Genomic DNA, 23426 nt, shown 5'->3' on the forward strand with positions numbered 1-23426 from the left:
GCTGCCGTCTATAGGGTCGCACAGAGTTGGACACGACTGAAGTGACTTAGCAGCAGCAGCAGCAACCTTCATAGATACTCTACTATAATAATATTTTCTTTCTCAAAATTGATTCTCTAAGCCAATACTTCTGAAACTTCAACGTGTATACCTAGCACTTGGGAACCTTGTTAAAAATGCAGATTCTGATTAAGTTTGGTGTGATGCCTATAATTCTGCATTTCTCATATATTCCAGGTGATGCCGAACCTGCTGGCCCACAACCCACACTTTGGGTAGCCAAATTTTTTCTGATAATCTAAATATTTGTGATTTATTGATAGTGCTGCAGCCTACTAAAACTCAGGTCTTTAATATTGAATCAACAAACTTTAAAGCTGATGGCTGAAAAATTTGATTTCTTAAAATTGTTTAGCAAAATAGACACTAGTTTAATAAACTCCTGAGAGGATTTTAATGTAAACTTAATGCTCTTTAAGTCATTCCACAGGCTGTATGACATGATTGTCATATCAGTGCTTTAGAATTTTAATGTAAAACTTTGATAAACTGAACAAAAGCAACAAACAATTAACTTTATGATGCTCAGTAATGATAAATACAGCCAAAAAACAAAAAGACAGACTGGACAGGCTTTGAGTGATTTAAAAAAATAGAAATAAACATGAAAAAGATATGATATTCAAAATCCCACAGTTTAACATCTCTGATCTTTTGTTTGCAATATTCTAAAGTATCTGAATTCTGTCTCTGAAGAATTTTTAGTACCAAAGAATTCATGATATGATATATATCTGAAAACTGAATTTCTTTCCTTCTAATTTTGTAAAATCTTGTAGAGAATGACATAAACAGAAGTGGTGGAGTAAGACTGCTGAAAATCCGCTTCTTCATAAAGGCAATGAGAAAAAATTGGCAAAAATTGGCAAAATCAACTTTTCAGAACTCTGGAAATTAAAGGCTTTGCAGTAACTTCCAGGGAGTGTTTACGTAAGAAAAATGGTTGAATCTTAGTAAGAACAGTGAGTTTTGTGGCATTTCAAACTTACCCTAAAAACCAGTAGCCCCACAATTATGGCAAAATCCAGCAATCTAGCAGCCTGTGGCTGAGGGTTGGGGAGAGAAGTAAGAGAGGCAGAACTCTTGCAAAGCCAAGTTCCTAAATAAGGGCCATTAGTTGACTTATCTGGTAATTCCCTGGAAAATCCCACTGGCAAGCCTTGTCTTTATTTGCCCTGACTCAGAGCTTACCCAGTATCTTAACAGCCTTTTTCCAGATTGGCTTGTCAAAAACAATCAACAGTTGTTGAACATTACAGCTCCGTGTGTGTGTGTATGTGTGTGTGTGTGCACTCAGTTGTGTCCAGCTCTTTGAAGCCCTATGGACTGTAGCCTGCCAGGCTCCTCTGTCCATGGACTTTTCTAGACATGAATACTGGAGTAGCTAGCCATTTCCTCCTCCAGAGGATCTTCCTGACCCAGGGATTGAACCCGCATCTCTTGTGTCTCCTGCATTGGCAGGCGGATTCTTTACCACTCTGCCACCTGGGAAGCCCACAGCTCCCTGAGGTGTTAATAAAAGTTGAGGTAAACAACAAGCTGACCAAAAAACAAAACAAAACAAAACAAAAAACTTCAGAAGAAAACTGGAGATGAGATGTCCATAGGGAGTTTTGACAGCTCTTATGTATTCCTAAGAATCTAAAAGGCCATATGCATTTAATAACATCTATATTAAACTTTCAAATCCTGTATGAATTTCAAATAGAAAAGAAATGTGTCTGACAGTGTTACAAAGTTCACTATATCTGAAAAATTATTTTGAGTGATATACTGAAAAATAAATTTAAATATATCCACCAATATGCTTAAAAAAAGACATTTACCTTGTGAAGTAAATTTATTATTTGAGGTAAGACTAATTATCATATTATAAATAGAAGAAAGGAGATTTAGTATCTGAGCTACAAAGGAAGGATTATTTTTGTTATAAGGCCATCTCATGGCCTTTTAAAAACTTTTTTAGACTCACAAGAATAGAAGCTGCCAAAATAGGACACACAGTTCCCGTCTACTGTCCACCCAGCTTTCCCAAATGGTAACATCTTATCTAATGAGAGCACAGCATCAAAACCAGGAAGTTGACATTGGTACAATGTCATTAATTGAACTAGAGATTTTATTTCTATTTCACCAGTTTTTACATTTTTTTCTTTTTAGTGTATGGTTGTGATACTGTCATTTATAAGAAATATATGTATGTATATCTTTGGTCACTCAGGTGACCAAAATGTATTTCTTTGTTGTTCAGTCACTAAGTTGGGTCCAACTCTTTGCGGCTCCAAGGACTGCAGCACGCCAGGCTCCTCTGTCTTTCACTGTCTCCTGATAGTCAAACTCGTGTCCATTGAGTCAGTGATGCCACCCAACCATCTCATCCTCTGTTGTCCACTTTCTCCTCCTGCCCTCAATCTTTCCCAGCATCGGTGTCTTTCCCAGTGAGTCAGCTGTTTGCATCAGGTGGTCAAAGTATTGGAGCTTCAGCATCAGTCCTTCCAATGAACATTCAGGGTTGGTTTCCTTTACGATTGACTGGTTTTATCTCCTTGCTGTCCAAGGGACTCTCAAGAGTCTTCTCCAGCACCACAATTTGAAAGCATCAATTTCTTGGCACTCAGCCTTCTTTATGGTCCAGCTCTCACATCCATACATGACTACTGGAAAAACCATAGCTTTGACTAGACAGACCTTTGTTGCAAAGTGATGTCTCTGCTTTTTAATACACTGTCTAGGTTTGTCATAGCTTCCCTTCCAAAGACCATAAATAGATATGATAAGTTTATGATATAAATATATATATAGATAAATATATATCTGTATTTCTTAGACATATTCTTATGGTATTTTTTTTAAATGATTTTCAACCATAGTTCCTGGCCCACAGTAACCAAAACCCATGGAATTTTCTGCCATCATAATTGGGTTTATGTTAATGAAAGTGACATTTGAACCTGGGAGAGAGAAAGGGAGGGGGCCTGATTGCCAGGAGAACTGATCAAGTTATTAGAGGATTGCAGTCCCTCATGTTGATTTCCAGGGACAGGAGAGGGACTTGAGGTGGAATCAACTGCTACTGGCCAAGGATTTAGTCAATCATGATTATGTGATGAAGCCTCCATTAAAACCTGGAAAAGGAGCATCTTTTGGTCCTTTCCCAGACAGCTTCCATGTGCTGCTGTGCCAGGCCCCAAGCTCCACAAGGGCAGAAGCTCCTTTGTTTGGTACTTTGCTCTCTAGGGGCTTCCTGATGGCTCAGCCGGTAAAGAATCTGCCTGCAATGTCAGAGACCTGGGTTTGATCCCTGGGTTGGGAAGATCCCCTGGAGAAAGGAATAGCTACCCACTCCAGTATTCTGGCCTGGAGAACTCCACAGAGTTGCAAAGAGTCGGACACAACTGAGCAACTTTCACTTTCACTCTGGTCTCTGTATCTCTTCATCTGACTGTCGATTCATAGCCTTTAATACCTTTTTAATGATCTAGTGAGTAAATGGGTTTTCTTGGTTCTGTGAGCCATTCTAGCAAGTTAATCGAACCTGAGGAGGATGGGGTTGTGCGAGCCCCTGATTTATAGCCAGTCAACCAGATGTACAAGTAACACCCTGGACTGGTAACTGGCGTCCGAAGTGCAGGGTGGTCTTGTGGGACTGAGCCCTTTACCTGTGGAATGTGATTCTATCTCCAGGTAGGTAAGTGTCAGAATTGAGGTGAACTCTCAGACACCCCACTAGAGCCTGAGAATTGCTTGTTGGTGAGTGGACTCTCAATTAACGGTAGTTACTTTTCCTATTCCAGGGAAAAAAAACAATGAAAAAAAAAAGAAAAAGAAGAAATGATCAGAGAAGTAGAAGGAAATTCAAGAAAGAGACGAACTCCTTTTCCTATTTGGAACCAGTCTGTTGTTCCATGTCCAGTTCTAACTGTTGCTTCCTGACCTGCATACAGGTTTCTCAAGAGGCAGGTCAGGTGGTCTGGTATTCCCATCTCTTGAAGAATTTTCCACAGTTTCTTGTGATCCACATAGTCAAAGGCTTTGGCATAGTCAATAAAGCAGAAGTAGATGTTTTTTTGGAACTCTCTTCCTTTTTCCATGATCCAGTGGATGTTGGCAATGTGATCTCTGGTTCCTCTGCCTTTCCTAAAACCAGCTTGAACATCTGGAAGTTCACAGTTCACGTATTGCTGAAGCCTGGCTTGGAGAATTTTGAGCCTTACTATACTAGCGTGTGAGATGAGTGCAATTGTGTGGTAGTTTGAGCATTCTTTGGCATTGCCTTTCTTTGGGATTGGAATGAAAACTGACCTTTTCCAGTCCTGTGGCCACTGCTGAGTCTTCCAAATTTGCTGGCATATTGAGTGCAGCACTTTCACAGCATCATCTTTCAGGATTATAGTTTGGTTAAATAAGAAATTAAAAGATAAATGGGGTTGCAGAGCTTTACATTTTTAAACATAAGATTCAGTGTCCTCATGATCTAAATAACACAATTCAAGGTGACTTCCTTTGACATTATAATTAATAAATAGAAACAGCAGTTCCCTCTTGCCTCCCATGTACAAAAATACATTTAAATATATTGTAAACTAATCAGGTCTAAGCACTAAAGAAGATAATTTCCTAGAGTTCATTTCATTATAACTCAAAAAATTTTTAAGCATTTGCATAAATGTTTAATGATTAGATATTGGCTTTATATTTTATACTCACTCTTTCATGATACTTTTGATTCTTTTCTCTAAGTTTCTTTATTTGAGCCATAAATCGTTCCAGTGCGTTTTCCTTTATTTGACAGCTAATAACAGAAATAATGTGTTACAATTATTTCCTTTAGGAAAAATTAATGAAAGAAAATTTTTAAATTATACTATTTGAATTGAAATAAAGTATTAAATATACTATAAAACCCTGTTTAGGGATAATAATCTTTACTGATGTTGTAAAGAGTATATTTTACTTACTAAAATATGTATTAGAGAGATAACTTTAAGTTTTAAAAAATATCAATCCCCATTTTTATTTCATAGTCATAACTTTTGTACTCTCTCATTATCTATAAATAATTCAGCATAAAAAGAACCCAGGAAAGGGCATATAGAAAACATGCTTCCTGGAAATCCAAAAACATTCAGACAAAAATGACAAGACAAAGACTTTACAGGGGCAAGCACAGCTTCTTGAAACAGTAGGGTAAGCCAGGCTGACCTATTGGTCAAGTTCATTAGGATACCATCTTGTCTATAAACTGTAAAAGGTTTCTTTCTTGACACAAGTACATTTTTTAAATACCAAACAAGTATTTGTTAAATGTCTGTTAGGTATAAAATATAGAAAGCATGGAAAGACTCTGGTATAGGCAATTTGATATCTATTTGAAGAGTTAAGGGTATCTCTATTACCTCATAAATCTTACCACTTTAAATCTGAGACCAAAATAAAGGAACAGAACTAGCCCCATGTAAATCCCTTGCCTCTATTAAATATATATATATATAGCATCTTTGTGGTGTAGTGAACAGAGGAGTATTTACAGAATGAGAAACTCTGCTTTTCAATCTTGTCTCTTCCACTTCTTACCTACATGACCTCAACAAGTCAATTCTCTGAACTTCAGTTTCCAAGCTGTCAAGAGAGAGATAACAACACCCACCCAGCTCTATGTATTTGAAGAGTTGACTCATTGGAAAAGTCTCTGATGCTGGGAGGGACTGGGGACAGGAGGAGAAGGGGACGACAGAGGATGAGATGGCCGGATGGCATCACCGACTCGATGGACGTGAGTCTGGGTGAACTCCGGGAGCTGGTGATGGACAGGGAGGCCTGGCGTGCTGCGATTCATGGGGTCGCAAAGAGTCGGACACGACTGAGCGACTGAACTGAACTGAATTGAAACTTAGTAGAGAGAAAAATAAAGCTCTTTCTTTCCAAATGAAGAGAAAAAGCATTTTTAAAATGAGCAAATCCTTTAGGCTTTGCCTTGAGTTGCTTCTGCAGGGGGCAGTTGGGAGAGGTCTGAGAGGCATCAGCAAGCCTGGGGGCGGGGTGGATTCTAAGACGCCCTGAATGTTTGGCTGCTTCAACGGCCCCCTTGTGGAGCGTTCGGTAGTTGCAGGCTTAACGTCACCTAGCCTTTCCTGGGAATTCACTTCAGCCTCCGCGGGCCTCAGAGATGATGAATTTATCAGGAAGCAGGGCTTCCTTGGTGGCTCAGACGGTAAAGAATCCGCCTGTAATGCAGGAGACCTGGGTTTGATCCCTGGGTCGGGAAGATCCCCTGGAAAAGGGAAAGGCTACCCGCTCCAGTGTTCTGGCCTGGAGAATTCCACGGACAGAGGAGCCTGGTGTGGGCTACCGTCCATGGGGTCACAGAGTAGGACTGAATGACTAATGCTTTCAGAGGAAGCTAAGCCTCAGGGCGCCCCACCATTAGCCACTGTGGGAATTCAAGCCTCCCTGTTCTCTGAACACTTCTTCCTTTTCCCATCTCCCTTATCTACTCAGTGCCCTAGTAACCCACATGTTACACTAAATGCTGAAGCAAGTGGGAAAATAAACCAATGAGGTTTATACTGAGCACTTAATATACACTGAAGTGCTTTGAAAAGGGTATTGTGCTGTTTTGAAGCACAGTGATACGGAATTAACACTAATGCAGTGCGTCTGGCACCTTGTCCCTTCCCTCCTTATTAAAATGTTAGTTGATGGAAGGAATTTTCACATATTGAGGTATGAGGAAGTCATCCTGGCTTACTCCTGATTTGGCTTGAACTTTATGCTGACTAGAACAACCTGTGGCCTGTCAAACATCTATTGTTCATCTGCTTTAACCGTGACAGAAAAGAATGCATTTAAACATGAAAATGGAGTGACCGTGGTTCAGGCATTCAAAAAGGAGCTGGGTGGCCACACTGGATGCGGTTTCAGACACACTTCTGTATCACTGAGAACTCTGTTTTGAACTGGATCAAACTCAAAGATGCCACTGGCCATTTTCAAAATAATATTTTTGCCAGGGGCAGCCAGCTGCAATTTTATGGCCTCAAAGTCCTTACTTTGAGCCCTTACTTCTCACCGATTCCAACCCTAATTCTTGACAAACACGTAACTGTGGTTTGGGCCTGTATGTTGCTGTCATTGTTAAGTCACTAATTCGTGTCCTACTCTTGGGCCCATGGACTGTGTCTCACCAGACTCCTCTGTCCCTGGGATTTTCCAGGCAAGAACCCTGGACTGGGTTGCCATTTCCTTCTCCAGAGGATCTTCCCAACCCAGGAATCGAATCTGCATCTCCTGCATTGGCAGGTGGATTCTTTACCACTGAGGCACCAAGGAAGCCCTTTTGCCTACATAAGCCTCCCCATTCTGCAGTCAGTGGAACACAGTTCAACTGCTTCTTCCATCTGTGTCTCCTGGGCTACAGCCCTCAGTTTGGCTTGAATAAAACTCTTTCCTATTTTTATTATAGGTTGTTTATTGAGTATTAACATAGTAATGTGTCAACTTCCTTCCTCCATGCAATTTTGTTAAAAATTCTGAGAAGGAACACAAATGTGGGTTCCAAAAAAGAATCTATACTCTTACTTATTATACTTTTAAAACCCGTAACTATATCTGTACCTATTGCTATACCTATGTCCATACTTGTAGAAAACTGGGTTGGGAGTGGGGAATAAATATAAAGGAAAAAATAAAAACCACCGTCACCTAGAGATTTAGTATTATGCAATAAGATATTTTGCTAAAGGGAAAGAGAGAGGAAGACCACATTCACATAACTTTAATATAGTATATTGTTACAACTGTTCTATTTTATTATTATTTATTGTTAATCTGTTACTGTGCCTAATTTAGAAATTAAACTCTATCATAGGTATATATGTGAAGAAAAGACATAGTATATAAAGGGTTAGGTACTATCCATAATTTCAGGCATCCCTTGGGAGTCTTGGAACAAATTTCCTGAGGAAAAAGGGTGACTAAGACGTGATCACTCTGCAGATTCAACAATGGCAGTCTCAGTTCTTCGCCAACAACCACAGAGGTCTATGGCCTTATTTTCTTGAGAGAGATTAAGAAAAGTTCAGTTGTTCTAAAGTCATCGACGACCTACTCTGGGCCCTGAGCTCTTTGTTAGGGGCTGAGGTCGTATAAGAGAAATGTAAGATGCTGCCAGGCACCCTTGGATGATCCTTCCTCAGATGGTGAGGGGGGCGTCTTGACTATTCATCATGTGACAAAAGTCCCGTCACCTGGGACCTCAGGGAACAGCTGAAGTGTCACCAGAAGGGCGCGGGAAGGCCCAGGCTGTTCAGTCCATGAGGCTGTTTATTTAGTTTCAACAAAGGAAGAGAACGGAAAGCATGGGAATGCTCAACTTAGGCCTTGTACTAGATCATGAGAATTTTTAAATGTTTGCCTGTTTGGAAACCTCTGTTGAAGAGGAGAAAGACTGGCCTCTGGTTGACCCAGAGGAGAGAGAAGGAGCCGTAGCTGGATGCCATCCTTGTGGGCCGTGGGGAAAAGGTGAGAGACCAGACTGCAGTCACGGAGCTGGACTTTCTGCCCACCTCTCAGAAGCCAAGTGCGCCAAGTCTTCAGTTACGCTGCAAAACGAGCGCAGGGAGAATCTGGCCATCGCTTAATGTTACCTCCAGTGTTAAATAAAAGGGCACTTGGTGAAAAGTCCCTTCCCGTGGGTGCTGTCAGTGTTCTGACCCTCTCGCTCACCATCTTCTAAAAAGAACATACAGACTCGGAGTCTCACAAGAAGGACATTGGATTTTCCCTGAATGTCGTTGAGACCTGGTCTCCAGCATTGCTCCCCAGTTTCAACCTTGTCCCCCTCCAATAGACGGCCTCCTACTCCCAAGACCCATGTATCCATGGGGATCTGCTAATCTGACCCCGCCCTTGCCCTCTCTCGCTCCCTCTGCCTTCTCTCTGTTCCTGGACTGCAACACGCCCTTCCTCACCCGCCCTCTCTTCCATGAGCCTTTCCGGCCCTCCCTCTCTGGCTCTGTAACATGCATCTGTTCCTCCTCTTTCCGAGATCAGCTCCCACATCGCCCCCTCAGACGAGCTCTTCCTGATCCCTGCGACTGAAATGACCGAGCATGCACTGAGTCTGTTCAGTCCTTCAGTTATGCTGTTGCGGAGCACCCTACACTGTTCTTCCATAGCATCTTCTTTAGAGGTATGCAATTTTTCAGGAAAGACCGGACTGTGTGTTTAACGTCCATCTCCCGTGCTTCCTTAGGAATGGACCGTGTGGGCCTGTTCACTGTTGCCCTCTAGTGATCAGGACTTGCCTGCATGTATTTGGTTAACATTCAAATACTTGCTCAATAGGCATGAAGTACCTTCTTATTAGAAAAAAAAAAAAAAAAACTGACATGCATTCATTCACTTCCTAAGTGTTACACATTAAAACACCTACCCGGGACCCAAAGTTGAAGTTCAAAAGCTATCAAAGGGCTTACTCTCCATCAGTTAGATAAAACACACACAAACAACAGGTATCACCTCTAGTCTCGTCTCCAGCTCCTGGGATAGAAAGATTAAGATATTCTTATTAAGGTGAAAGTGAAAGTTGCTCAGTCATGTCCGACTCTTTGCGACCTCATGGACTATCCAGTCCATGGAATTCTCCAGGCCAGAATACTGGAGTGGGTAGCCTTTCCCTTCTCCAGGGGATCTTCCCAACCCAGGGATGGAATCCAGGTCTCCTGCATTGCAGGCAGATTCTTTACCAGCTGAGTCATCAGGGAAGCCCTTTTTTATTAAAAATAATTATAAATCATTTGGTTTTCATTTGTAGGCATTTGAGGACAATGCAAATTGAAATGTCTAGAAATAAAAAGTTAAATGAAGAAGAGAAGTGTGTGTACATTCACTCTTTTGTAAATGGACACTAACTGAGGTGTGCTCTATTTGAAGAGGTAAGCCAGCAAGTTGCTGTGTATTTGAGGGAGGGTGACCAATAATTCAATGGAGGGGGCGAGGGAGCCAAGACCCATTCACGAATGCTGTTTCATAGCTTGGCTTGTGTTACTGCCAACGTGCCAAAACCTAAAAAAAAAAATGCACGTAGCACGAGAGTGAAATTATGCCTCTAATCCAGCTTCCGTGACAGCTTTGGAGCGCTTCATGTTCCGCTGGAGTTATGTGAGTGTTAGCAGTGCTTGCCACTTATGTATGAGAACTTTTGGATTCCATAATCTAAACTTACTGATAGTCTAAAAGTGCTTCACTGATAGGCAATTTGACTTCTTTTGGCGGCCCATCTTGAATATCCCTTTTATTTGTTTTCGCCGTGGTTTCCATTGTGTTGCTTAGCTAGTAAGAAGAACACCTGTTTGAAAAAAGAGACACAGGAAAAATAAATAAATCCTTTGTTCCTTTACTTGTGTTTATCATATAAAGCACTACTGGGACTTAACTTTAAACTGGCTCTTCCATCCAGATTGCTCCCGTATCCCCAGAGCTGACATCATCCATAATGCTGAGTCATCAGGAATCAACTGGATTCTTGAGTCTGAGTTCCATGCTTAGAGCAGGTCCAGACCAGGACCCCAAACTTTCTGAGACTCACTCTCTTCAACGATCCATCAACAACTGTTGCCCCCATTGAGCTTCTTTAAGAGCAAGAACTTAACTTTTTCAATCATTTCATGTCTCCACAGTGTTTGGCAGAGTGCCCTGCCTATAACAGCAGCTCAATAAATGTCTTTTAGTTATTAAAAATTAAGATGAAACAAAAGCACAACCTTTTATGAGGACCAGGAAACTTGGATTCGAGAGTCAGAACAGGGATCCAAAGAAACTAGGTTTGGCCAGGGTTGCTATAAAGAGCAAATATAAGGACTTTAATAAAAATGTTTTTTAAATGGTTAAGAGGTTTATAAATGCAAAATAATAAGGGTGATAAAAATAATGTATTCTCATTACCAGTGACTGTTTATCAGCTATTAATTGCTTTTGTATGTTATAATAAGAAACATCAAAAATAATATTTTTTAAAAGGGAAAATCAGACCCACTGTTTTTAGTTTTTATGGTAAAGAGGAACACTTGGAGAATTTGGTATAAGTACTAATGCACATCTTTTAAGATGATAGTTTTTCTTGACAGATTTTTATCTTTGGATTTTTATTAATGTATATTGTCACTCTGCTTATTAACTTATATGCAGAATATATCATGTGAAATATTGGGCTGGATGACTCACAAGCTGGAATCAAAATCCTGGGAGAAATAACAGCAACCTCAGATATGAAAATGATACCCCTTTAATGGCAGAAAGTGAAGAGGAACTAAAGAGCCTCTTGATGAAAGTGAAAGAGGAGAGTGAAAAAGCTGGCTTAAAACTCAACATTGAAAAAACTAAGATCAAGGCATCTGGTCCTAGCACTTCATGGCAAATAGATGGGGAAACAATGGAAACAGTGACAGACTTTATTTTCCTGGGCTCCAAAATCACTGTGGATGGTGACTGCAGCCATAAAATTAAAAGATGCTTGCTCCTTGGAAGAAAAGCTATGACAGACCTAGACAGTGTATTATAAAAGCAGAGACATCACTTTACTAACAAAGGTCCATATAGTCAAAGCTATGGTTTTTCCAGTAGTCATGTATGGATGTGAGATTTGGACTATAAAGAAGGCTGAGTGAAGAATTGATGCTTTTCAACTGTGGTGCTGAACTCTTGAGAGTCCCTTGGACTGCAACGAGATCAAACCAGTCCATCCTAAAAGAGATCAGTCCTGGGTGTTCATTGGAAGGTCTGATGCTGAAGCTGAAGCTCCAATACTTTGGCCACCTGATGCGAAGTTCTGACTCATTGAAAAAGACCCTGATGCTGGGCAAGACTGAGGGCAAGAGAAGAAGGGAATGACAGAGGATGAGATGGTTGGATGGCATCACTGACTCAATGGACATGAATTTGAGCAAACGTAAGGAGATAATGAAGGACAGGGAAGCCTGGCGTGCTGCAATTCATGGGGTTGCAGAGAGTTGGACACGACTTGGCAGCTGAACAACAACAACAGATCTCAAGAAGGTAAGTACCTAACCTGCATTCAATGTATTACTAGGTGGGTGTGGGTGGGTGTGGTAGGAAAAACATAACCTTTGTAGTTATTTGTTTAAATGGCTGGAAACTCCATGAGAGTGGGAGTGATGTAATTCTTGTACATTACTGTATTTCCCCACCTAGCACAGTAGATGTGGTTCTTGTCAAGTGAACAATCAGATGGATGAATCAGGTAGACATATTTTAATCCTAGATCTACCACCCACTATCTAGGTGACCTTGAGTAGGCTACTTAATCTTTTTGAGCTTCAGTTCCATCATCTGTAAAGTGAGAACAAAATTCTTATTTTAAACACTGGTAAGGATGAAACAGGTTAATATTTAAAGCACCTGGCATAGTGTCTGCCATATAGAAAGAACTTAGTAAGTATTTCTGCCCCTTTAGTTATGGCTCCAGAAGCATAATCTGGTAAATTTCAGGTAACTAAAGCAGAAGAATGTCTGCCTACTGCCAAGTATGAGGTGAGGTGTAAAGACGAATCCATGTGGTTTTTGACCATCAGCCTTCATCACTGATTTGGATCACCGAATAGGCAATCTACACAAATCATTCAGATCCACAATGGAAACACTCTCTGAAATAAAAACACACTTTTCCCCTACAGACTTGCTGTTTGCATAACCAGACCTCTAGCGAGGTTCAGTCTTAGTGCCTAAGACTTTTCTAGCCAAGTGTGTTCATCTCTGTATCCTAATAGATTCTAGGGTTTGTGAATGCAAATATACTACAATACTTTTTAACTGAAAACCACAAAGGTGACATATCAAAAAGATTAAATTCATTAAGACAGGTTAATATATTGTGTTATCGTCTCAGATGTGGAAGTATTGAGAATGATTCCATAGGCCGCATACTGGCACAGTTCACAGAAACAGCACTAGGAAAACAAAATTGCTATCTTTTGTTTCAGGAAAACTGTATTTTTATATTACTTTCTATTTTAAAATTAGGATTTTTAACTTAACAGCTACACAAAACCATAGCATGCTGTCAAGGGTTGCTTTTTATAAGAACTTAGTGTTTAACAAAAACTTTTACTATAAAATATTTTATTTAAAAGCTGAAACAAATAACATTAATCTCTAATTTTTTTTCTGAGTCATATGGAAGAGATCAAGTGTTATAGTTCCCACCTGTGGTACCCATCTGGTGCTGGAGGAAAAATGACCTCATTTTGCTCAATTACTCCAGTTACCTGGCTCTTATGTTTATGACTCTCTGACCAATGTACAGTTACTTACTTAACTGCAGCTCAAGGCAAAAGATTTTAATAAAATATGAGTGAAAATGTGGATCCATTAAGCATAAGTGGTTTGTGCATAAACTATATTAAGATTCATTGTTTCACATACTTTACAGAAAATTAGAAAGCCATTTGGGTCACCTGCTTAACAGTTGCTTTTTTGCAGTGACCTAATGACATTCCATCAAAATGTACTTTTGCATTAGATAATGTCCTACAAACAATGGGGATTTTAATAAACATTGACAAGGATTTACAGTTCCTGACCACCTAGAGGATTCCTCGGGAAAAGGTGAGAATTCTAGAAAAAACAGCTATAAAATAACTATCCTCCAAGAAGATTTCACTTAAAATAATTCCTGACAAACGAATACTTGCCTGGATTAGTCAGTAACTTCAAACATCTATTAAGGGCCTGTTCGTCTGTGGCAATTTTTCTGGCCTGTAGTTATAAAATATAAAAGAGGTGAGACTTCTACTTAGGCTGATAGGAAGAAAGAAGCATACTCCAATAGAACTTAAAAAAAGAAAAGAGAGAGAGAGAGAGCAACTCTAAAAGGTTTAGAAAACCATACAAGTAATAAATGCTAGAGAGCTACTTCCCCAGGGCATGATCTTTTGTGCTTGTTTTTCCTCTCCCAACTCTGTTGGGGCATCAATAACATACATTATGGGTGTGGCACTAGTGGAAAGAACCCACCTGCCAGTTCAGGAGATGTAAGAGACACCAGTTCTATCAGTGGATCAGGAGGAGGAAATGGGAACCTACTGCAGTATTCTTGCCTGGAAATTTCCATGGAAACAGGAGCCTTGTGGGCCACAGTCTATGGGGTCACAAAGAGTTGGACAGTACTGAGTGCACGCACGTGCACACCCACACACAAATACACACACCCAGTGAGGGCAGGTGAAGAGGCTGGGTTTGAAGGACTTGGGTATCCAGCATTTTCAGAGACTATTCCATAATCATTTTCTATCAGGAAATGTTTCAAAAAGTATTCCCCAAATGCTTCTCAGTGAAAAGTAAGAAGTCTATTTAGTATATAATAAGCCATCTTCTTCAAATATCCTCTCATCCCATAATGCTTTGACTCTGTAAAGTGTGTTAGTCACTCAGTTGCGTCCAACTCTTTGCGGCCCCATGGGCTGTAGCCCACTAGGCTCCTCTGTCCATGGGGTTTCCCAGGCAGAACTACTGGAGTTGGCAGCCATTCTCTTCTCCAGGGAATCTTCCTGACCCAGGGATCAAACCCAGGTCTCCTGCACTGCAAGTGGATTCTTTACCTTCTGCATTATCCCCCAAACAAGGAGTCTGTCCTTTCCTGCACGGTCTCAGGGTCCTGGCTCAATACCTAGAAAGTTCCTCATGACTTTGTGGAGCCATGAATATCCAGAAGCTTCCTAATGACTCCTTTCGTAGTTCTATGGAGGCTGGGAGTGGCAGTTCTGCCCTAACGCCTTTCTAGACATTTGAAGTGGATCCTGATGTTTGCTAGCTAATGTTTCATATATAGATTGAAATGGTGGATATTTACTTAATAGCATCAGTAATGATAAAAGTTCTGACTAAGATTCCATCAGGGGTTGAGAATATGATTTAGTTAAGAAAAGATCCCTCTATGAGTATTGGAAGTCTTGAAGTCTAGACATGGCTTTGCCATTAACAAGCTATAAGATTATGTCAGTCTAACAACAGCTGTAATAATGCAGTACTTCCAAAAGCCTTTGTTAACGAACAATCTGACATCTAACCATTAAGGCACTCATCTTCAACAAAGTATAACTCCCCAAATACTGAAAGGTAACCACTTCAGCAACTCATTTTGGGAATTCAAAAACAGATATTAACATATAGGTCACCATCTCCCATAGGCACAAACTGGGTGTTCAGATCTGATTCAAATGCCCGACTGGCAAATAATATGCACAGTCACTTTCTTTCCTGATGGTCCTATTTATTTGCTCATAATATTGTATATACCCTGATTGGAAAGTAAAATGACTTTTAAATTCAAATTCTCAGTTAGGCTAGGATACTATTTTTAATACAATCTAAAATGTTGTGGAAATGCTCTCCAGCATATATTAAAAAAAAAAAAACACCTGAATGCATTTAAAGGCTCTTAGTAGTGATAATATCACCTAAATTTAGTCTCACAAAATTTCAGACCCACCTCATTTGTATAGATCATACACATATAGCCTCAAACAACTTTAAAATGTAAGATACAGCCAATTTGGAAAAGAAACATAACCATGAAGAGAATATGGTGAGAATAATGGACATATATACATGCAGGACTTTCCACACTCTGATGGCGAAGGAGAATGAAAAGACCTCTCTCCTTGAACAGTGAATAAAGCATGCCAACTGGGGCTGGGTCTTGGGGGTGGTGGAAAGAAAACAATGAGCAATTATTACACATGTTGATAAATACCTAGTCTTATTCTTTTCCTTCTCTGCCTTCACAGGAAGCTTTCTCTCTTTTTTTGTCATCAGATGTGACATGTTCTCTCACCTCCCAACTGCTTTCTCAACTCTCTCCACCCAGCAGAGAATTATGGGGTAAGAAGGGGAATGAGGAGACAAACAAGCTGCGATACAAATCTAACAGATTAATAAAAGAAAGAAGCCAAGCGTCCTATTTAGAAGGATGCTGCCAGCAGCCAGGGCAAGAAGCTGAGGGTGAAGAGCCATCAACGCCACACCCAGAGCTTATAAAGCTCCTGCAGCGGGAGGGCTCCATGCTGGTACTAAGGACGCAAAGATTTGCGGGGTCTGTTATCTAAAGCCTTTCACCAGACTGCGGATTCAGCGAGAAGAGCATTAAGGAGATTGGAGTCTAGACCTAGCTCCTCCATGAAGGAGTTTTATAACCTCGGACAGGTCTCTAGACCTCTCTGACCCTCGCTTTCTCTTCCATCTTTCCTACCTGTCATGATTATTAATGAGGCTCAAATGCTTTGGGAAAACTGCCAAGCGATAAAGCCCCATACGAACAGAAGGCATGATTAGTCTATTGAGCATCCGTTGTGTGCCAGAGGCTGAGGGCATCACGAAGGTTACAAACCTGAGTCAAAGTCAGATCCTGCTCTCCGGAACTGAGATCTCAGTAAGGCAAATGAGCAACGTATCCAGGGGTTCTACTGTGAGGCGGAAAGAGAGATGCGTTAGTATTCTGATCGGATCCAAAAAGTTCTTCCTCCCTTTGTGTCTCTTGAGTGAAAAGGTTAGGAGGTTAGCGGCTCCTAACCGCCCAGCACTTCACTCGATGTTGGACCCCCGGAAAGTCGGAACCCCAGGCCCGTTTTGTGCGGAGCCAGCTGCAGGGCCAGTGGGTACCGGGCGGAGATGCTCAAAAAAGTCTTCAGAGTCAGACTGGAAGGAGCCGGGGCCGAGCAAGGAGGCTAGGCAGTGTACTGACCTCCCCTGGACGGCTTCCGGGTGCGGATACACAGCAGTGGACCCGAAGGCAGCGCGCACGGCCGGCGGGCGGACCCGGCCAGTTCACTCCAGGGCAGCCGCCGCGCCCTCCGTTTCCAAGGCGACCGGCGCGCGCGGGCCTCCCCCTTCCACCACAGCAAGCCGCGAGCGGCGGGCCGGGCCCGCCCCCTGGTGGCCGCAGCGGGGAACAGTCAGGTCGAGGGTCCGCGCTCCAGTTGTCTCCCTACCCGGTTCTCACCGTCTCAACTCGCGTAGCTGCACCGAGACTCCCTCAGTTCAGTTCAGTTCAGTCGCTCAATCGTGTCCAACTCTTTGCAACCCCATGGGATGCAGCACGCCAGGCTTCCCTGTCCATCACCAACTCCTGGAGTTTACTCAAGCTCATGTCCATTGAGTCGGTGATGCCATCCAGCCGTCGCATCCTCTGTCGTCCCCTTCTCCTCCTGCCTTCAATCTTTCCCAGCATCAGGCTATTTTCCAATGAGTCAGCTCTTCGCATCAGGTGGCCAAAGTATTGGAGTTTCAGCTTCAATATCAGTCCTTCCAATGAACACCCAGGACTGATCTCTCCTTTAGGATGGACTGTTGGATCTTCTTGCAGTTCAGGGGACTCTCCACAGTCTTCTCCCAACACCACAGTTCAAAAGCATCAGTTCTTTGGCGCTCATCTTTCTTCACAGTCCAACTCTCACATTCATACATGACCACTGGAAAAACCATAGCCTTGACTAGACGTAACTTTGTTGGCAAAGTAATGTCTCTGCTTTTTAATATGCTGTCTAGCATATTAGGTTGGTCATAACTAACCTAGGTTGGTCTAGGTCTAGGTTGGTCATAACTTTTCTTCCAAGACTCACTCGCCCACTTTTAACTCCCTCGCGAGGCGAACTGGGAGGCCGCAAGTGGTGCAGAGGCTTGAGATCTAGGCTCTGTGTTGTGACTGCAAGCTACTCCCTGTTTCTTCCGTTGTAAAGTTAGACATCAGGATTGGACCGTGGTTTTCCGACAGCTTGTAGGATGGGAAAGGGATGTGCGTTCTGCCCGCCTCTCCGCACCCCGCCCCTTCCTCCACGGAGGCCTCTCTCCTGCCTGCTTTCGTTTTGTGTAAGCATTTTCTCGGGTTTAACTCCAAGGAGAACTGCAGACCCCTGGACTAAATGCTTTTAAGGTAACTGTAAATGGCAACCCACTCCAGTATTCTTACCTGGAGAATCCCAGGGACGGAGGGGCCTGGTGGGCTTCCATCTATGGGGTCGCACAGAGTCGGACACAACTGAAGCGACTTAGCAGCAGCACAGCTCTAAAAGCCCTTGATCCTGCTTATGTTCCTTCTCGTTGTATCTTTTTTTTTTTGGCTCCAAAACCTCAAGAAAACCCGTATAGATTTCGTCTTTCCCTCTCTTTCCACTTTTGGCAGCTCTGGTTTTGGAGAAGACTCTTGAGAGTCCCTTGGACTGCAAGGAGATCCAACCAGTCCATCCTAAAGGAGATCAGTCCTGAATATCATTGGAAGGACTGATGCTGAAGCTGAAACTCCAATACTTTGTCCACCTGATGTGAAGAACTGACTCACTGGAAAAGAACCTGATTCTGACAACTGACCGACTGAACTGAACTCCTAATTTCAAGGGGGAAAAATATACACCTACAACTCGTGAATTTCCCTGTTTCCTCACCTGGGTTCCTTCTCATTTCCTGCCTGAAGACAATTTCTTATATTCTGAGAGCACTTAGTTACATTTGAGTCAAGTAGGTATCCTTTTTGTCTTGTAAGTCTAACATTTGGCATCCTTGAATTTGATTTTTTAAAAATACATTTTCATGTATTTCATGATTAATGCTGTTACATGAATACATATTAAGAGCTTATGGAGGAGAACTGAAGCAGCGAATACAAATATTAATTACCTTTGATTAAGGTAATTTTTCTAAGTAAAAAGTCACCTGAAACCTAGCTTCTTTGAGGTCATTTATGTCTTCTACCTTGTTCAAACTGCCCTTTATTCTTCTAGGGTTTTATATTTGTTCAGTGTTAATTTGCTGTGTTCTACACATCTGATAAAGTGTTTTTAGTTCCTTGGTCTTCTCTAGAAGAGCAGCAAGAAGTTGGGGAGTAAAATGATTGAATAGAGTACAGGTATAAGAGGAAAAAAGTTACCACCATCCCAATTTTTAAAGCATGGGGATTTGTTGTTGTTGTTGTTAAATGGAAAAACAATTTTGTGATTCTTCAGGACTTTGAATTCCTTCCCAAATCCTAGGCCAGCTTCTTTTGCTAGAGTCTGGGCCTATGGTCAAAATGTATTTTTACCCTATCATTTATCTCCTGTGCAGTTTTTCTTATGGTGTTTGCCAGTTGGTGGTCAAACAGTGAAGCCAGATAAAAACCATTTGCTGAGTTTCTTCATTTGGCCTTGATTTTCTGTTAGCCTCGCCATGTTGAATGATGCAGAAATAGAGGTAGGAGAGTGTCTGTGGTAGAAAAAGCCAAATGTTGTCTGATTTTGGCAGAAACGCAAAGAATTTGTTTGGTATTTCGGTGGCTAAACATTTTATACTTTTAAACTTATTTTCATTACCTCTGCAAATAAACCATAAGGCAGTCAACAAAATGTATTAAGTCTCACAATAATTTTTAGAAATATGAGCTAGTGATTAACCCACTGATTTTGTAAAACAGTTCAGACTTCTGGTAAATCAGAGTTTTAACTGACAACAAAATTACTTTTCTTTTTTTTTTTTAACAAAATTACTTTTAAGCACTGGAAAAGCCCTGGTGTAACTTCTTATCCAAAAACTTGGTTCTCCAAAAATTGGAAGCAGTTAAATTGGTGTTTTGCAAAAAAGTCATGAAGTAAAATGCTCTCTTGAGGAAAAGTTTACATCACCTTTAAGCAGTCATGGTGACAAGCTCATTGAAGGGATAATGTTTTGACCTGTCATCCACTGGTATGATTATAAAATGGGGTTGTTTCCACTTTATTTATGCATGCTTAGCTGCTCAGTCATGTCTGATTCTTTGCTACCCTTTGGACTGTAGTCCGCCAGGCACCTCTGTCCATGGGATTTTTCAGACACGAATACTGGAGGGGGTTGCCATTTCCTCCTCCAGGGGATAAAGGTTCCATATTTTTTTTTCCCTTCAGGCTGGAGGTATGGCTCTTCAGCCTATGTCTCTTCATCTCTTCAAACCAAGTTTAAGTTGAATGAAGAGTGCTCTGGCAAAAAAGAAGTCACTTCTCTTCTCTCCCACTGATCTCCTCTGGGTAAGTTTGGAAATGAATTGTGTGATCTCTGTTCTCTCTGGGGAAGAGGAGCCCAAGATGCTAAAAGCTGGAGACAGAGGGTCATGTCCCAGGAGCTTGAGCCAGGTGCTGCACATGGTGCTTGAAGGCTTCAGTGTGTGGTGACACGAGAGCATTTTAGCTTTCAGGCCATTTTCAAACATGACCACATAAGATAAACATTCAAGTAAATGTATGCGTGCGTGCTAAGTCACTTCAGTCATGTCCGACTCTTTGCAGCCCTGTAAACCATAGCTGGTCAGGCTCTTTTGTCCATGGGCTTTTCTCCAGGCAAGAATACTGGAGTGGGTTGCCATGCCTTCCTCCAGGGGATCTTCCCTACCCAGGGATCACACCCTTGTTTCTTGTGTCTCCTGTATTAGCAAGTGGGTTCTTTAACACTAGTGCTGCCTGGGAAACACCATTCAAGTAAATAGAACATGACAAAAAAATCTGGAAATACATATAGCCAGTTGCTTCAGACAAAAATGCCAAGGTAATTAACAAAAGGATACTATTTTCAACAAATGCTACTGTAGCAATTACGTATCTGGTGAGAAAAAAATTAGACTTACCTTGACCATACACAAGAAAATTAAAATGAATCATAGATCTGAACATAAAAGCTGAAGCTATAGAACTTTTAGAGTAAATCATAGAAGAAAATCTTTGTGACCTTAGGTAGGCAAAGAGCTTGAATCTAAAGAGAGAGAGAAAGTTCATAGCAATACAGGCACACCTCAAGAAACAAGAAAAAAGTCAAATAAATAACCTAACTCTACACCTAAAGCAACTAGAAAAGGAAGAAATGAAGAACCCCAGGGTTAGTAGAAGGAAAGAAATCTTAAAACTTAGAGCAGAAATAAATGCAAAAGAAACAAAAAAGATCATAGCAAAAATCAACAAAACCAAAAGCTGGTTTTTTGAAAGGATAAATAAAATTGACAAACCATTAGCCAGACTCATCAAGAAACAAAGGGAGAAAAATCAAATCAATAAAATTAGAAATGAAAATGGAGAGATAACAACAGACAACACAGAAATACAAAGGATCATAAGAGAGTACTATCAACAATTATATGCCAATAAAATGGACAACGTGGAAGAAATGGACAAATTCTTAGAAAAGTACAACTTTCCAAAACTCGATCAGGAAGAAATAGAAAATCTTAACAGACCCATCACAAGCACGGAAATTGAAACTGTAATCAAAAATCTTCCAGCAAACAAAAGCCCAGGTCCAGACGGCTTCACAGCTGAATTCTACCAAAAATTTAGAGAAGAGCTAACGCCTATCCTGCTCAAACTCTTCCAGAAAATTGCAGAGGAAGGTAAACTTCCAAACTCATTCTATGAGGCCACCATCACCCTAATACCAAAACCTGACAAAGATGCCACAAAAAAAGAAAACTACAGGCCAATATCACTGATGAACATAGATGCAAAAATCCTTAACAAAATTCTAGCAATCAGAATCCAACAACACATTAAAAAGATCATACACCATGACCAAGTGGGCTTTATCCCAGGGATGCAAGGATTCTTCAATATCCGCAAATCAATCAATGTAATACACCACATTAACAAATTGAAAAATAAAAACCATATGATTATCTCAATAGATGCAGAGAAAGCCTTTGACAAAATTCAACATCCATTTATGATCAAAACTCTCCAGAAAGCAGGAATAGAAGGAACATACCTCAACATAATAAAAGCTATATATGACAAACCCACAGCAAACATTATCCTCAATGGTGAAAAATTGAAAGCATTTCCTCTAAAGTCAGGAACAAGACAAGGGTGCCCACTTTCACCATTACTATTCAACATAGTTTTGGAAGTTTTGGCCACAGCAATCAGAGCAGAAAAAGAAATAAAAGGAATCCAGATCAGAAAAGAAGAAGTAAAGCTCTCACTGTTTGCAGATGACATGATCCTCTACACAGAAAACCCTGAAGACTCCACCAGAAAATTACTAGAACTAATCAATGACTATAGTAAAGTTGCAGGATATAAAATCAACACACAGAAATCCCTTGCATTCCTATACACTAATAATGAGAAAACAGAAAGTGAAATTAAGGAAACAATTTCATTCACCATTGAAATGGAAAGAATAAAATACTTAGGAATATACCTACCTAAAGAAACTAAAGACCTATACATAGAAAACTATAAAACACTGGTGAAAGAAATCAAAGAGGACACTAACAGATGGAGAAATATACCATGTTCATGGATTGGAAGAATCAATATAGTGAAAATGAGTATACTACCCAAAGCAATCTATAGATTCAATGCAATCCCTATCAAGCTACCAACAGTATTCTTCACAGAGCTAGAACAAATAATTTCACAATTTGTATGGAAATACAAAAAACCTCGAATAGCCAAAGCAAACTTGAGAAAGAAGAATGGAACTGGAGGAATCAACCTACCTGACTTCAGGCTCTACTACAAAGCCACAGTCATCAAGACAGTATGGTACTGGCACAAAGACAGAAATATAGATCAATGGAACAAAATAGAAAGCCCAGAGATTAATCCACGCACATATGGACATCTTATCTTTGACAAAGGAGTCAAGAATATACAATGGATTAAAGACAATCTCTTTAACAAGTGGTGCTGGGAACTCTGGTCAACCACTTGTAAAAGAATGAAACTAGAACATTTTCTAACACCATACACAAAAATAAACTCAAAATGGATTAAAGATCTCAACGTAAGACCAGAAACTATAAAACTCCTAGAGGAGAACATAGGCAAAACACTCTCTGACATACATCACAGCAGGATCCTCTATGACCCACCTCCCAGAATATTGGAAATAAAAGCAAAAATAAACAAATGGGACCTAATGAACCTTAAAAGCTTCTGCACATCAAAGGAAACTATTAGCAAGGTGAAAAGACAGCCTTCAGAATGGGAGAAGATAATAGCAAATGAAGCAACTGACAAACAACTAATCTCGAGAATATACAAGCAACTCCTACAGCTCAACTCCAGAAAAATAAATGACCCAATCAAAAAATGGGCCAAAAAACTAAATAGACATTTCTCCAAAGAAGACATACAGATGGCTAACAAACACATGAAAAGATGCTCAACATCACTCATTATCAGAGAAATGCAAATCAAAACCACTATGAGGTACCATTTCACACCAGTCAGAATGGCTGCGATCCAAAAGTCTACAAGTACTAAATGCTGGAGAGGGTGTGGAGAAAAGGGAACCCTCTTACACTGTTGGTGGGAATGCAAACTAGTACAGCCACTATGGAGAACAGTGTGGAGATTCCT

At 40.8% G+C, this 23426-nt stretch overlaps 1 protein-coding gene across 6 annotated transcripts in view; it reads right to left on the bottom strand.

The window, feature by feature from the left end:
- CCDC83 (coiled-coil domain containing 83) overlaps positions 1 to 16954 on the bottom strand; it is a 55854-nt gene extending 38900 nt beyond the window's left edge. The window contains exons 1-5 of one of the 6 annotated variants that reach the window (XM_025286215.2): positions 16817 to 16954; positions 16463 to 16535; positions 13770 to 13833; positions 10286 to 10408; positions 4768 to 4852 (exon numbers count right to left, since the gene is read on the bottom strand). In XM_025286215.2, coding sequence (XP_025142000.2) covers positions 4768 to 4852; positions 10286 to 10380 — 180 coding nt within the window. In that variant the 5' untranslated portion in view covers positions 10381 to 10408; positions 13770 to 13833; positions 16463 to 16535; positions 16817 to 16954. Of the gene's footprint in view, positions 1 to 4767; positions 4853 to 10285; positions 10409 to 10823; positions 11285 to 13769; positions 13834 to 14091; positions 14134 to 16462; positions 16539 to 16816 lie in introns of those variants that run through there. The other 5 variants (XM_006067330.3, XM_025286220.2, XM_025286216.2 and 2 more) reach the window with 5 other exon arrangements.
- Positions 16955 to 23426: the final 6472 nt, after the last annotated feature.

Source organism: Bubalus bubalis, chromosome 5 (genome assembly GCF_019923935.1).
Source record: "Bubalus bubalis isolate 160015118507 breed Murrah chromosome 5, NDDB_SH_1, whole genome shotgun sequence".
NCBI lineage: Eukaryota > Metazoa > Chordata > Mammalia > Artiodactyla > Bovidae > Bubalus > Bubalus bubalis.